Below are 15,733 nucleotides of genomic sequence, written 5' to 3' on the forward strand. Positions count from 1 at the left end.
GATGTTTGTTTTTTGGGGTTTTGTTGTTTGTTTCTTTCTTTGTTTTTTCTGGGAGTTTCAGTGTAACTCTCCACCTTTGTGCCTGGGCTCAAATCCTTCCAAATGCAAATTGAAGGTTGTCTTCAGGTAGAGTTGCAGTTCACCATTTGGACACAGCCTGCTGTGGCAGGTGTAAATTTCCACACCCTCCAGTGGTAGAAGTGAAAAAGCTGTTGCAGTAAATGGGCTTGGTGGTAACATTAAGTCTTCCACAATCAGCAAAAATCAAATCTTTTTCTCTGTACAGAGACAACATGCTGTCCTGATCTCTTGGGCCCATAGTAGTATTACTGTAGTTCAATACTGTTTCTTCTGATACCATTATTGCAAAATAAGGAACAGGACAGAAAACACCAAGTGTGGCAGCACAGTACTGAGTAAGTAGTATCTACACCTACTCCCTCTTGTCATTAGATGTATATCCAGACTCTAAAATTATGCTATCTTTAAAGAAATGCCTTATTCAAAACCATAATATGGTCATTTCTGGGGTAGTCACCCCTTCTATTCTCCCTGTGTGTGTGTGTGGCTCGGCTTCGCAAACGAAGATTTGGGAAGGGCTCTCCCCACGTGGGTGTGCCCTTCCAGCCTGTGCAGTGGATTTTAGGTGAGGCTCAGCGTGCGCAGAACTGGCCCCACCGTTTAAGTCCTGAGGTTCATCTGCCACGGCCAAGTGAGCTTGGACAGTGCCAGTGAAGTCCTCAGTACTAGAACCTACAGCACACGGCATTTCCCAGGAGGTCTCCCATCCAAGTACTAATCTGGGGCTGACCCTGCTTAGCTTCCGAGATCTGATGGTAGGCAAACAGCCAAATCCAAGTGATGTACAGGCATGGACAGAAGCATTCTGTTGCTGAGCTGTGCTTTTCAACTGTTCTTCATCACTGGGGAAGAAATACAGACTGGTGGGAAGTGTAATGTCAGAGCATAAACCTTTATCAGCATAATCCATGGGATTTTTGTTAAAAACCAAACCAGAGAAATGAAGGGGAAAAGGTTCTGGTTGTGTTATAGGGTTTCACTGAAATGGTCCCATATGTAGAAATTGGTGATATGAACAACCTTACATGTGCTGTATCTATACCACCACTGCTGTGAAAAGCTGGTTACAGGGCCTTGATCCTTCAGAAACTGTCCTGGTATTTATGAAAACAGTTGTTTTTTTTCAAACGATGGATAATTTATTGCAATAAGAATCAGTATGAGCATCCATGAGTATATTTTAATATCATCTGCTGGAGAAAGAAATGGTGTTAGTAAGACTAATATTCAAAGCCACACAGTGCAGCATCACTAAGCTCATTCAGGAGAGATGATACATTTCTCTTAGTAAGCTACAGGGAAGGGTCATGACTGAAAAGGGGAGACCCTGCTTCCCTCTCAGCCCCACTGGCACCTCCACTCCATTCACATCAGCAGGACTTTTGTGCAAAAAGAAAAAAAAAAGCACAAAGCACAAAGGAAGGAGACTGACCTCCATACCATGTCAAAGGGTCCTTAAAGCAACATGGTATGTGATCCTGTAGTGCAGTGATGGCTCCCAGCCTGGAAACTAAATGTACCAAGACACTGTCTATGGCTGAGCAGACAAAATAGTCAGATCGTATTATTTAAAAAAAAATACATAAAGATCAATGCAGACTCCCAAGAAATCCTAAAATTTATGGTTGGACATACTCCCCATATCCTCAGTGGTCAACAGCCTGATAAATTGATATGAAAAGACCAGAAAATTTAGTTGTCTGACATTCTGCGGAAACTGAATACGTTAGTCTTCACAAATTTCAGTGAGTTTCAGGAGCATGTAGTTCCCTCTCAGAAAGGGAGGGAACATCAGAAATTCAGGCACATCAGAAATTCAGTTCTCACAAGAGTGTTGGGAAGGACCACCTCCATTGTAGATTTTAGCAGACCACCATCATCTGCAGTCAGATTTCCACTGTAAGCAAGTTAAATTGCGAGGATTTAAAATTATCCATGGGACATGCCATGGACTCTTCACAAAGTTACTGCAAGCTTTTCTTTTCCCTGGCAGTGGAATTGGTTTGTACCTCTGGAAATTTTAATAGGAATCATTGAGTTGTCACTCGTATATTTTCTGTATTCAAAGTCAGTGTTTAATGTTGGGGGGTTTTAGGCATCACATTATAGATATCTCATTTCTAAATATTTCACTCGTTTGCCTCTTCTGCAGCAAATAATGAATTTGCTGTTTAATTCAGGACCTGAATACTCTGCTGCTGCAGCAGCTTTCAAGGCCACTTGGCTGTAGAGGAGATGCTTAAGGTCTTTAAGAGCAGTTGTCTTTGACCTCTTATTCACTTTTGATGGTGATGAATTTTATTAATTAGAATGATTAGCAGGTGATATTCATTGGATAAATATTTGGTTGGTTCTCTGTAAAATTAAAGACTTGCCCTGATCTTGCAAGCACATGAGACTATGAGACTAACTTCATGCCTGTGAGTAGCTCCATTGAATTCATTTAAGTGTTTGCATGTAGCTACTTAGACATTCTCAGTGTCCTGTGAACTAAATTCCCTCTCCTGTTTTACTACATAGAGAAAACTGTCATTGCAGTTTGTGTGTATATATGTGTTTTGGCAAGTAAATTTCTTTTCACATATTTGGCACTAACAAGTCATCTGGTCATTTCCAGCTGCAGCTGACAAAGACAACATAATGTATTGGAATATCATGTCTAATGACTAGAAATTGTGTTAGGTGTCATTGAAGGAAAGTACCTCTTACATCAGAGTGACAGATAAGTGCCCTGCATGTCTATTTGTTTTTACAAATTACTATTTATAAAGCTAAAGTTCCTTTCCAGTCTTGAAAAGAAGGTACAGAAAAACTGAAAGCTATAAATAAAATTAATTTCAAATAAAAGTAATTTTCATATTTTAAAATATTTAAAGACAATGTATAAAATTGAAATTAATATTATTTTGAAAATATATTTAATTTTACTCCAGAGTCCTATTTTTAGACTTTTTTACATTTACTTTTTAATGTATTTTGCATGAAGCAATAATTTTAAAACTCTTATACATTTGGATGACTATTAGAACAGCAGTTTTTATATAGTTTATGCCTTCATATCAAACCTATAAAGTAAATAAATCTATTGTGATTTTTAGAACAGAATACCATCTCATTATATTTGCTGCTGTTGAAAGCTTGTCTTTTCTTCTCCTGCCATAGCATTTTGTTGGGGATATGTGGAGTTAATACAGTGTGGCCGCTTGGTTTTCTAGCTGCCATTCCACTGAGTTTCACATTTTAATAGCACAGACTTGCCTTATAAAAGTTGAAATATCAAAGTTTTTTTAATATAAATATGCATTTTTAAAATTTATAAATTAGCAGTGATTCCTTCTTACCCTAGCAATAATCCAGCCATATAATAAACATTTTAAAAGTCTGATGATATGACTATAGATAAAACAAAACTTGGAGATTGCTTCTCAGACCACTAAATCTGAATAATTTCATCACTGGAGACTGAAAAACCTTATCATTTGGATATATGGAAATGGGTAATGAAGCAATGGAAGTGATGGGAAATAGAGCTGCTATTGCAATACATGTGAGAGATTTTGCTAACTGGCCATGTATAATTGCCTATTTTAAGATTCCATCATTGAGTATATATTTGGCTTGGGTATGTTGTTGCGAAATGACATCCAAAAGACACCAGTAGCCCAAATTTTTCATGAAATCACATCATCCTTTGTCTGTTTTAGAAGAATTTGTTTCCAGTGCCCATTTCTACTGCAGATGGTTTCAGTGCCTGGGCACTGAAATAGGAGGTGGTGACTGCCCCTCTGAACTCACATTGATCTTATTCTGCCTCCAAAGCCTACACAGTCAGTTCATCCACATGTATATATTTTATTTAAAATGCTACAGCAGTAGAAAAAAGAAAAACTGCATTTTAAAGATTAATTTTGACAGCGTGTTGCATAATAGAACTGTTTTGTTTGTGTCTTCAGGATGTTGACCTAAAAGCATGTCAGGAAGCTTTGGATGACTGCTGTCCACTCCGAGGAGATGATCAGCTGGAACTGCAAGAGGAGGAGAAAGACATATATCAAGTAAATGATGAAAAAAAGTGGCAGAAGGGAAAACTGTGAAAAGGAAGTGAGAGAGGATATGGGACTTATCAACAAGTGATACTCTTACCACTAAAGAGTAGTGAAAAGAAATGGAGTGACAGATTTTAAAAAGGAATGTTTTATTTCCTCTTTTTATGTGGGGTGTCCCTCACAAGGGCAGGAAAGGAATTGTCACTTCAGATGATACTTTGTGAATGATGCTCTTGTACACCTACTTGAAAATTGCCTGCTTCCCTCTGCCCCCAGTATAGTTTATGTAGTTGAAATATTCTAAAGTTTACATAAAACACTTGCAAATAACCATTTTTCAGTTTGGTTTTATTTTCTTATCATGAAGTTGTTGTGCTTCTGGGCAAGAATTTTTTTTTGTCTACAGACATTAAGAGACATGAATGCTGTTATACTGATCTCATCATTTATGTAAAGATTGATGCTCACTTGTAGAATTACATTTGGGACACTGGACTGTTCACTGTACTTTGGGTTTCATTCTCTCTGAGAGCTACCATAAAAAGGGCACTCATTCTTGAGACCTTGTGAAAGCTGAACTCTTCTGGTCACAGCAACACCATCAGGATGAAGACTCTATGGTGGTGTCAGCAGCAGTACTTCACAGAGCTGTGCTGTTTTCTCTCAGACTGTGATTTTTACCTCCTTTTATGTAAAACAACTGTGCTTTACATTGCATTTCTCTTTCTTCTGTCACAGAGCAATCACAACCATGTAGATTCCCTTCTCTCCCTGGAGGGCTGTTTAGAGCTTCTGTCATCGCAGATGGAAAACATGCTAGAGGTAAATGAGAACAAACGTTATTGCTAATTGGAATGCAGTCAGCGATCGCTGGGGAATGACTAAGTCTGGTTTATCTAATAACCAGAGCCCCCACCCCATCCCCACCTCTGGGAATATATCAGCAAATCAATGTAGTAAATCTTACCTGAAAATGTTAAAGATGCTTCTATCCACCTTTTTCAGCAGCTGTCATTGGCTCTACTTGAAAAATTTTCCCCAGGAACTTGTCTGGGATATGAAAGCTACAGAGCCCTTTCTTTACTGTGACCTGCTGTTCAAAGTTGCATGGAGTCACTGGACAACTTAATTAGTTCAACTAATAGTTTCCTTTCTGAAACTTAATGCTATTTCATATTTACACAGCAGCTCTTGGTGTGTTTGTCTAGAGCAACACTGAATTATTACACAGTAGCAGCTATTGAGCACTTGTGAAAGATTTCAGTTGTCGTAACTATTGGGTCAAGTGCTTACAAAGTCAGTGCCTTCAAGGAGAACACATCTTCACTGCAAAACAGGTCAGTCAGCATTAGCAGCAAATCCATTTAGTTTCTGGCCTTCTGATACTATTGTTTACTTTCTATGTGCCCATCTTTGCCAAAAAACAGTGGTTATCTTGAGTCTCCCCCCTCTCCTACAGCTGATATGTGCAATCATTAACCATGAAGACACTCCCTACATTTCTTTTTTAGCCATACTTCAAGGGCCTCTTATGTTCACTTCACATCGTGGGAGCCTCTTCCAGGGTCAATAGTATTCCATACAACTTCATAGATTTGGAAACATACCTATCTGGATTTGGGTATCTCTAGGTTGGGTAGTGCCTCCTAAGCCCTTAAATTCTTCTCCTGCTTAGTTCTGATAATGGATTGCACGCTAACAAGATGCATCAGTTTAGTTTCCTGTGTTTTTCTCATAATTTAAAAGGAATTTGGCTGTAGCCTTCATGCAGCTCTACAAATAGACTGTTGTGTATTTTATTTATGACTATTAATGCACAGCCATTTTCTGACAACCTATCTGTTGGAAATGGATTATTTCTTCCAGGTATTAAGTTGTTACAGTGTGTGGGACTTTTGATAGTTAACTTGCTAAGAATCACTTTGTGTTACTCCAGGAGTCTCTGGAGCACATGGGAAGCAGAGTTTCATTGGGTTGGAAATTTCTGCTTCAGTAGATGCATTGTCAATTTGGTGACCATCTGTAACTTCCAGAATTCTTGTTTTATGCTGTGGCAGTGAACAAAGCAGATTTTTGATTTCAGAGCAGGACAAATAATGTTCTGGAAGCCCTGTAGTTCATGTGTTTTGTGAAGCCCAAGTATTGAGCATTCCTTGGCATCCCTTACTTTAGGTGAGCAAATATTTTCCCCCCCTCCATGATCTTTTAGGTGAGCTTACTGGAAGATGTACAAGTTGCTACTTCAGGCAGAGGTCAAGACCCATCATCCTTACACCACAGTATAAATCTGACCCAGACGCTTCACCATGGTTTCGGTCCTAATGCCATGGTACTAAGAACAGACTACCCCACTCAATCAAACTCAAAACCAAGACATTTACAAAGACAAGAGTCTTTTCCTCAGTCAAGCTCTAATATCACAAATCCAGAACCACTAATTCATTTGACAGGGCTCATTTCAGCTGCTGACCTTAGAAACCTTACAGCCCATGATGATATTTGTGATGAAATTAAACTCATGTCTTTGGCTTTGGATGAAGGCTTCAGTCCTATAGAAGTTTCTCAGATCTTTGAAGAGTCTGACTCAGATTTGGGACTATCTTTGAATTCAAGTCATAGCACCACCTCTTATTCGGTCTGCTGTGAAGATGCTGTTGGGTACAGCAGTGGTGTTAAATCTCCTCCTTCACATGGCTTAGGAGCTGTTAGTGGCCACTGCCAAGAAAACACTAAATACCACCATGTGGAATACCCAGGTGATGCAGAGTGTCCTAGAGAAGCCACACTTCAGCTGCCAAGTCAAGGAGCATCCACTCCAGAGCATCATCAACATGTGTGGATGAAGACATCCAATGAAGTAAAGGATAGGTGCCATAATTCTACTGATACAAACCATAGCAATGGTGAATGCTCTGCAGAAGCTCTGCAAATACCATTTTCAGTCAATGAAGTTGTAAGCATGCCCATCGACTCTTTCAACACCATGCTAGCAAAGAACCAGCTGACAGATGCTCAGGTATCACTTCTACGTGACATCAGACGAAGAGGAAAAAACAAGGTAGCCGCTCAAAATTGTCGTAAACGCAAACTAAATGCAATCCTTAACCTGGAAGAAGATGTGTGTAATCTTCAAACACAAAAGGAGAGCCTTAAAAAAGAGCACTCTCAGTGTCGCCGATCAATCAGCCAGATAAAGCAAAAATTAAACAACTTGTACTGTGACATATTCAGTAGACTGAGGGATGACCAGGGTAAACCTGTTAACCCACACCACTATGTCATTCATTGCAGTAGTAGTGGTAGTGTTTTCATAATACCCAAACACTTGGTCAAATCTGAACAGAAACGTAACTCAGAAGAGCAGAAACAAAAATAAGATGGCTGAATATCACTTAGGTTTTACTTTGTCTAGAAGAATAAGGATACTTGTGTGAAAACTGGAGGTCAGTGATTACAGCAATTCAAACAGGAACTACACTTGAGGAGAAACACTTCATGTTCAAAGGTCTGCCAAACTCAGATGAGTGTGACCTGTTAAGCGTGTTTATAAGCTGAGGCTTCTGAATGAGGAAATCACAGTTTTAGTCAGAATTAGAGGAGATAGCCCATTCGTAAGTGTAGATTTAGAGACCTGTGTTAAAACTAGGAATTTAGTTACTGGTGATGGGGGGAGAGGGGAGAACATCGGCAGGGGATAAAAGCCGACTAAAATCAAAGTTACACACGCAAGAAAAATGTGTTTCAGTCTTGAATACTTGATTCTTCATACAGAAAAGTGACCTTATTTTATTTTCTAGCACTGAAAGAAAAATTGTAGCTCTAGTGCATCTGCAACTTAAACTCACTGTGGAGTTACATATTTTCAAGAGATAATCTGTGCTTTGCATTTGGTCAGAACTGTTCTGCTTTTCCTAGTTCTCAAGAGGCCCAGGAGCCTACTGCATTTTTCCTCACCACTTTCACCATCATAGTCCCAAACAAAGATAATTTACCAATTAATTTTACAACTCATACAGTCAATCTGCAAATAGATTCTGAAAAATAGTGTCTGATTTGGTATTATCTTACCTTCAGCCTCTGAAGTGAATCATTTTCATCTTTCTTCCATGAAAATGACTGATGGCGAACAAATTCGTTTTGTTCCCTAGTGACTGTGAAGCATTTACTTGTGCACCATCCCTTTCCCCCCCCATTTTGATACCTTCCTCAAGATGTACTATTTTTATTTTTAGCTTTATTAAACTGGTATTTTTAAAGTGTTTTCAATGTTGGATTTCTTTTTTTAGTATTTTCCCTAATCTTTAAAATAAATTGAACCAAATTACTGTTTATCTGGGTGTGTGATTATGAGGTTACACTCTGATAGTGCTCTGAATGAAGAACTTTTGGTTTTGACATTTATTTCTTTGGGCTATGAAAAGATGTTTTGTTCACTTATGTGCTTACTCACACAACATGCTGTCCTTTATTATTTTACAACCCGAAAAAGGTCTGCAAAAGAGATGGCCTAAAAGGCATGTAATGAATGGCAATAAAGGAATATTGAGGTATATTAGTTAGTAAGGTATGGGAATAAATACTAACATCTAGATAGCACAAAAGAATGTTTTATAAACACATGAAACTGGTATTAAAAAAAATTCTCATTGGGCATGGCATAATGACAATGGAGCAAATGTACAAGCAATACAAGCTTAAATGCCAAACTACTGTGATCATGTAAGTCATGCTGGTTGTTTGCACCTATCTGTAAGAAAACCAATAGAATCAAGTGATATTTTCTAAAAAGGGAGCACTGACTCAGTGCCAAGTGCACTGAATTATAAATAATGAAATCAACCAGTTTGAACAATTTGCTTAGCATTTTATATTAAAAGATTTCTTTAAATAAATGTGTGCATCTGTTCTTTTGCCAGTTTCACCACAGCCTCAAACTGATAGTGTAACTTCATAGCAGAAAGTCTTACTAGTGAGGCCATGAAATGTATTGCTCTTGGTTAAGCAGCAGTGTGAAGTTTATCTGTTTTAACTGGTACTCACAAGAAATTTATGTAATCGCTAGATCACAAGCTTTATCCAAAACATGCAGTAGGTAGCAGCAACATAAGATGAATTCTGAATTTTCCTTCTAGTTGCAGGGGAGAAAAAAGTACATGTTTGAGTCAGCATGATTGTAATCTCTTAATTGAATAACATAATTTGAAAGTCCATGCATTTGTCCTTTGCAGGACGGACCAGGTCTTTAAGCCTACTTCATTACTGGCCACTTGCACAAATTCTACTAGATTAGGCTCACAACTGACAGATCCAGAAAGCCAAGTAGTTGTTTTAGGTCCTCACAATGGCAGGGGGGTGGGAAAAGTGAACTCTTTTGGTGCCCACTCCTTCAATAGCAGTGGCAAGTGAGCTCTGTGGACTCTTGTAAAGCCAGCTGCTAATGGAATATAGTATACACCCAATTGGGAAACAGCTACTGCCCTCAGCTAATTCAACCCTCATTACTCTTCGATAACTTTCTTGTGTGAATCTTAAATTTCTCAGAGCTCAGCTACCAACTATATCCTGACAAAAACCTCCTAGGTAAAATACTAAATGGGTGGACTGTAACACTGACACACAGAGCATTAGGTCTGGAGATACTACAGGATTCTCTCAATCCTTTGAACTACCTGCCCACAAACATACTGAACTTCAGGCAGAATTCAAAACAATGTCCTCCTTTTAGTTTAACTAGACTGCCATTAAATGTTACCTAACTGGTGTTCAGTTTTGAAGTGTCTTTCCACAACTAGCCTGTTTCAAGGAAAAAAACCCAAGCAAAGCAACTAAACTGCCAAACACTGCTTAATCTTGGCTATGCCTTCTATTTTCACATCCTCAAACCATCTGAGGTTAGGCTGGACAGCCTGAAGTTCTTGATACATTTCATGTAATGGCCTTGGTCTGTATTTGCAGCCCATAGATGAAAAATAAGATACTGTACAGGAGCTGGGGAGCTATTCAGGAAAACAGGACTGATAAAGGAAACTGGTTACTGAAACAGTTGTAAAGGGTGGGTAACACCTGACTGGAATTTGCCTTGGCTTCACTGTCCATCAATCTTTACTTTCAAGAAACCAAAATCCAAGGTGTACAAACCAGGAACTTTATTATATAAAGAAACATGTGCTAACCTACTCTGGAGCCAGATGTAAAAAAGCTATTAGAGCTGCATCCTACCTTACTAAGATGTAGAAAAGCAACTCCATGACATAAGAACAATGAAAATACTTGACTTTTTATACAGATAGAAAACTGCCAATCTGAGGGTTGTAAATGTAGCTGTTGATACAGCAAGAAAAAATAGATATATCAAGGTGGGAGCGTTCACTTTTGTTCCCATGGTAAAGCAGTTACACAGTCTGTACAGCTTGGTGGCACACTACATTTTTGTCACATTATTAATGAACAATAAGAAGTTACCTGAAACAAGTTAGAAAAGGTCAATTAACTATAACAGAACAGTGCACAGTGAGGATATCGCAGTGAATACATACTACCCTCCCATTATCGCTGTTAACATGCTCGGGCACTATGGAGCATTACCTGCTGGCTGGTCTTAGATCCACACCTTTTCCTAAAAAACACCCAGCAGAAACAACCGCGAGCCAAGTACTTTTATTAGACTGCAACAGCCACCGGATGGTGTGACACGCAAGGCTGCACACGAGCCCTCCCAGGGGAGTCACAGTACACTGCTCTAATACTACATATGGTCTGAATGACCACTGCAGCCCTGCAGTGAAGTGCAACTTTAGCGTCATGGTTTTTGTTTTTATTCAACAGATTCGGCTTTTTACAAAGCCAAATTTTGCAAGCTAAGGCCATTCCTGCTCTAGAGCTTACAATCTAGTTTTAGATGGGAGAACCAGAACAACAAATGTCAACAAAATAAAAGGCAAAGCAGTTTCATGATTATCAGTTTGTCCATCTTTGTCCCAAAATACACATGCAGTATGCTATCTTGTGGGAGTCAGTTCTAACACGAATCTTTAGGACTGGCAGCAGAGGTCTATAAATGAGATAACAGGACATACCACCAGGTTGTATTGAAAAACTATTTATTAAATACACCAAAGAGATGGCACATGTATCCCTGTGAAGTCTTGTTACTGTTGTGTACCTCATAAAAGTGGAGCAACTTGACACCTGCTACACAGCTACTTGAACTTCGTGAAGTGCATCAGCCACTTATTTTCATATAAGAATGCCCCAAAATGAACAAAGAGCAAGCAGAGAGAAAAGGAGCGGAAGGGTGGTATTTGCAACAGCAATTTTCTAGGACTTTCCCCCACCCTCCCTTTTTCATACAATGAAGCAACATGGGAGGTCACACGTAGTTTTGTAACTATGTGGTCCCCCAGTATGTTCACAGCACTCTGTGAGGCAAGTCACCCAGCTATTTATACACTGTTGATTTTACTGCTGGTAAACCAACCAGTTCTTGGTCCATTAACTGGAATAACTCCTGACAACACTGAAACTTCTGCTGCAATGCAAATCAACACTAGCTGCAAAGCAAGAACATGACTGTTAAAATGGACAGTACAACTTCCAGCAAAATGAATCTGCATTACCCAGGCAAACCCTTCCATGTAATACTCCTATAAACCCTTAGCACGCTGAATGGTACGGCTGAATAAATGAGGACTGGACATCTCACTTAACAGGGGAAAAAAGCAATAGCACTACTATGGGGTTTCACTGGCATCACACACTCAGCTTTGAAAAAGTGAAATAGTAAAGCTACAGGGAATGTACTGTTTGAGTATGTTCCCAGAAAATCATCCTCCACCCCATGAATGTGGTCAAGCTGACAAAACAAACTCGGCTGACAACTTGAAAATTCAGATTCATTTCTGGGGCTTGGCTTTTTTCCCCCAGTAACAGTATGATTTCATCCCCTAGGTATTATGTACATTCATCATAAACTTAAAAGAATACAGTCTTCTTTCCCACACATAAGAAAGTTTAAGTCCTGTTCCATTTTACAATATTAAAAGCAATTGTTCAGTTTCCTAAATGCTTTTCAGCACCTGCAGTATAATATAAGCAAATAATTAAAATCTGAGTGGACAGACCCCCAATATTGACCTCTTTTCACCATCACTTTATATGCAAGTTATGCACTGTATTTTCTTGGTTTTGGGTGCAGTACCAGTCACCAACAACTTGTTTTTCATTCTTCCCTCAGTCTGCTGCAAAAAGTGTTTGCGGAGAGAAAACCAGGCCTAGTACAGACAACCTGATCCTTGGTTGTTATTACACTGAAACATTATTACACTTACTTTGAAAACAAAGGCTACAGTGACACAGACCCAACTTGATAGAAATTAGTATGTACACACTGTCTACAAACTGATGACCAACCAGTAACTGACCACACACACCTGCTATTTTTATTTTAAGTCGCTAACTTCCAGTATCAGCCTGACTCAAAATGCTGACTTGTCTCACCAAATTCACTGGTGAACGTTGTTATTGTCACTTGCTTTAAGTCGCAAGAACACACCAAGAGAAAAGTCATGAAAGTTCAACAGTAAGACACCAGAAAACTTAAATACATGAGGTTTTCAAGACTGTAAATATCCAGTAACTTCATTTTTGCGTAGTGCTGTCCCTTATACACTCCCTTCCCCCACTGCTAGCAGACCAAAATTAAAATAGCCTCATTATGGAAAATGGAACATATTTAATTCAAGTACACTTTAAACCTTGTTGCAAAACTACTGAAAAGAGTATCTCAGACAGGGAGAATAATTATTGCCCTTTGAAGTATTTAGGGTTTTTTTCATGTTGTATTAATGTGTATTTGGCAACTGTAAAGAAAAAACTTCCATCAACTAAACGTAAGTTACAGGAAAGAAGGCAAATTGTTTATGATCTGGTCAACTCAGTCTGTTGGAAAGAAGGAAGTAAAGCAGATTTTGTACGTCTTCATTTTCTGCTTCCGTTGCAGCCCACCGGTTACCTATGCACATATTTTAAAGTTCAACTTAAACAAAAAAAAAAATCGTATGTGAATCCTTCAACAGTATTATAAAGACACGATGATTCTGCAGAGCTGGGCATATAAATTTCAAGTTTAGAATAAACCATGTATGAAGATAGCTGTTTAAAACACTGTAAACTGAAGATACCTTCCCTCAAATCCATTCCCAACTGAAGTTTTCCCCAGATCAGACTTAGTGTTTTGATTTAGTAGGGTTTCTGTTTTGTTTGGGGGTTTATTGCATTCATTTTTTTACTGCCCCCACATGCAGCTGTCTGTAATACAGTTGTGGTACAGCAGGAACTCTACATTCCATTCAGTCTCTCTCTTCATGCTAAAAGCCCTTTACAGGTGGAAAGGGTAAAGCTGTTGTCCTACTGCAATTTGACAAACTCTGATAAAAGCCACTAGCTTCATTAACAGGAAAGCATGAGATAATATCAATACAGCCAAAAAAGCTAGTTTTAAGCACTTGTGTCCAACAGCAAAGAAATCAGCATTTTTAATTTGCAGCACTGTTTCTCCCAACAGAGAACAGATGCGTATTTTCAGAGAAACAAGTTCTGTGAATACACTTGTCAAAATGTTTCTGTTTTAAATTCAGCTCAAAATGGAGTATTTCAAATCATGAAAGGGTCTAAAAGCTGCACATAAACATTACTTTATGTTAAATGCACACTAAGTTTTTATTAAGCATTACACTAGAACTACTTTGGTATAAAAAATACTTTATTTTAAAGCTATGAAAGTTATAAATATATGTAGTTAAACTTTCTACTCACAGAATGTTTGCTATTTTAACATTACTGCTTTGTTTCTCCTAATGAATCTGAATTTTATTCGAAATGTTTACAAGACATTACTATAATTTAAAAAACCCAGCATTACAGGGAGCTGTACTAATTGTGATGTTTTATCAGTATTCATTTAACCTCTAGATTTTTAATGAAGGCAGCAAAAACAACTATTTTCTGATGATACAGAATTTCTTATTTCTTGAAGCGTTTCTGTGGTTGACCACTTCTTCATTAGTTACCTGCAGCATGGCACCTTCCTGCCAAAGAAAAAAAAAGTGTATCTGAAGATGTTTATCACATATGTCTAAACCAAATTACCAATAGGGGAACTTCAGCCTTTTTTTTTTTTTAGAAAAAAGTATAAGCAGTTCACTGGTGTGTCTAACACAAAAGGAACAGGACTTTCTGTTAGCTGAGTCCACGTTCTTCAGTGGGTAGCCCTTTAAAGGCAATGGAACTTTGAAATTAGGGCATTTTTTGGTTGCCTTTTTTTTGTAGGCTGTGTTGATTTTATTTTAACCCCAAATCTAGTGGAGCATGCCACCCTTACTCTGAATTATTCATTCATTACTTGATAAATTTTCATTAATTTGGGGTGCAAATATTCAATGCAGTGAGAGTAAGGCTGACTGAATTTGGCACTAAGGTTTGTTAGCTGCAAGAACTATAAAAAATGGTGGAAACCTCAACATTCTAGCCAAATTCCAATTTACATAAATACGCTGTACACTTAAGAAATACCACCTGCAGTTTCATTTGAAGTTTTCACTTCCCCTCCTAAAGAACTGCTTATGCAGTTGTTAAAAGAATGGACGACACATTCCTTCACAGAGGCAGATGTATTCTGTGGTGCAATTTTTTCCTTACACGTAAACAGTCTACAGTTACTTGGGAACCTTCAGGATGAAACATGTTATATAAAATAGATTACAGCAGACAAGACACGTAACAACATAGTTCATTTTCAACAGCACAGAACTACCTTCATTGCATTACCTTGCAACCACCATAATGCATAGACTCCCAAGAAAAAAGAAAATGTTGCAGGATGCAAAAATAAAGTTGTATTATTTAATTAACTTGTGACCTACCATTTTAACTACCAACACCAGGGATGGAACCCTTGCAAAGCTTTACTAATGGACACTTGCAGGTCTCATTTGTTCAACTGTAGCAGTGTACAGTGGCAGCAGTCTATGCTTGTCCAGGGTTCATATCATAGCTAGATTCCAGTAGGAAAAAAATATGTTAAGTAGCTGAAATTAACAAAAATTTGTTTGTAAAAAATTTAATACAAGAAAACAGGAATCACAAATTTCAATTTGTAATTGTTAATTCATTGCTATGTTAAACTACATAATGATTATCACTATACTGAAAGAACACTGTCATACAATATTGGTTTTGAAACATTAAGAAAGAAAAAGTAAATAAGATCTTACCTAAAGAAGTTTAACTGAAGCTTAGAACTACTTTTCTCTACACCCTCAGCTTTCGTTGGCATCCTTATAAATCAACTACCGTAGTTAAAGCTTTGCAGAAATACAGCACAGCTTTTTAAGACTGGCTGAACTTAGTGATGTTTTCAAGAGTTCTCTTGTACTAGACCTGTGTCCCTGGAAGAGTACCTTGCTGGGGTTACTTCCTTCCCTTGCCATTGAAGAAGCAGCATCTAAAAAATCTAAAAAGGCGTTTCTCCTTGCAGAGATACCCCTTAAGTTACCTAGGTATTTTACACCTGATCATTTACAGACAACATACTTTTTCTGACCAGCATT

General features: G+C 38.2%; 2 protein-coding genes across 4 annotated transcripts in view; one reads left to right on the top strand and one right to left on the bottom strand.

The window, feature by feature from the left end:
* NFE2L3 (NFE2 like bZIP transcription factor 3) lies at positions 1-8,388 on the top strand. The gene is made up of 5 exons (XM_071560964.1): positions 1-416; positions 2,699-3,628; positions 4,035-4,136; positions 4,866-4,949; positions 6,337-8,388. The coding sequence occupies exons 2-5, from the start codon at positions 3,569-3,571 to the stop codon at positions 7,501-7,503; spliced, it is 1,413 nt and encodes a 470-aa protein (XP_071417065.1). The 5' UTR covers positions 1-416; positions 2,699-3,568; the 3' UTR covers positions 7,504-8,388.
* HNRNPA2B1 (heterogeneous nuclear ribonucleoprotein A2/B1) overlaps positions 3,914-15,733 on the bottom strand; it is a 22,651-nt gene continuing 10,831 nt past the window's right edge. The window contains exons 11-13 of one of the 3 annotated variants that reach the window (XR_011698314.1): positions 15,047-15,177; positions 5,095-14,212; positions 3,914-4,943 (exon numbers count right to left, since the gene is read on the bottom strand). The gene's annotated coding sequence lies outside the window, so the exon portion shown is untranslated. Of the gene's footprint in view, positions 14,213-15,046; positions 15,178-15,733 lie in introns of all 3 variants that reach the window. The other 2 variants (XR_011698313.1, XM_071560955.1) reach the window with 2 other exon arrangements.

The sequence above is a fragment of the Pithys albifrons genome, chromosome 7, assembly GCF_047495875.1.
Source record: "Pithys albifrons albifrons isolate INPA30051 chromosome 7, PitAlb_v1, whole genome shotgun sequence".
In the NCBI taxonomy this organism is placed as follows: domain Eukaryota; kingdom Metazoa; phylum Chordata; class Aves; order Passeriformes; family Thamnophilidae; genus Pithys; species Pithys albifrons.

What these genes read in the sequence shown, in the direction of transcription:
- NFE2L3 (XM_071560964.1), top strand. Translation starts at nt 3,569, where the DNA reads ATGGAAATGGGTAATGAAGCAATGGAAGTGATGGGAAATAGAGCTGCT. An exon ending in GAGCTGCTATTGCAATACAT is followed by an intron (nt 3,629 to 4,034) that starts GTGAGAGATTTT and finishes TTGTGTCTTCAG; the next exon opens with GATGTTGACCTAAAAGCATG. An exon ending in AGGAGAAAGACATATATCAA is followed by an intron (nt 4,137 to 4,865) that starts GTAAATGATGAA and finishes CTTCTGTCACAG; the next exon opens with AGCAATCACAACCATGTAGA.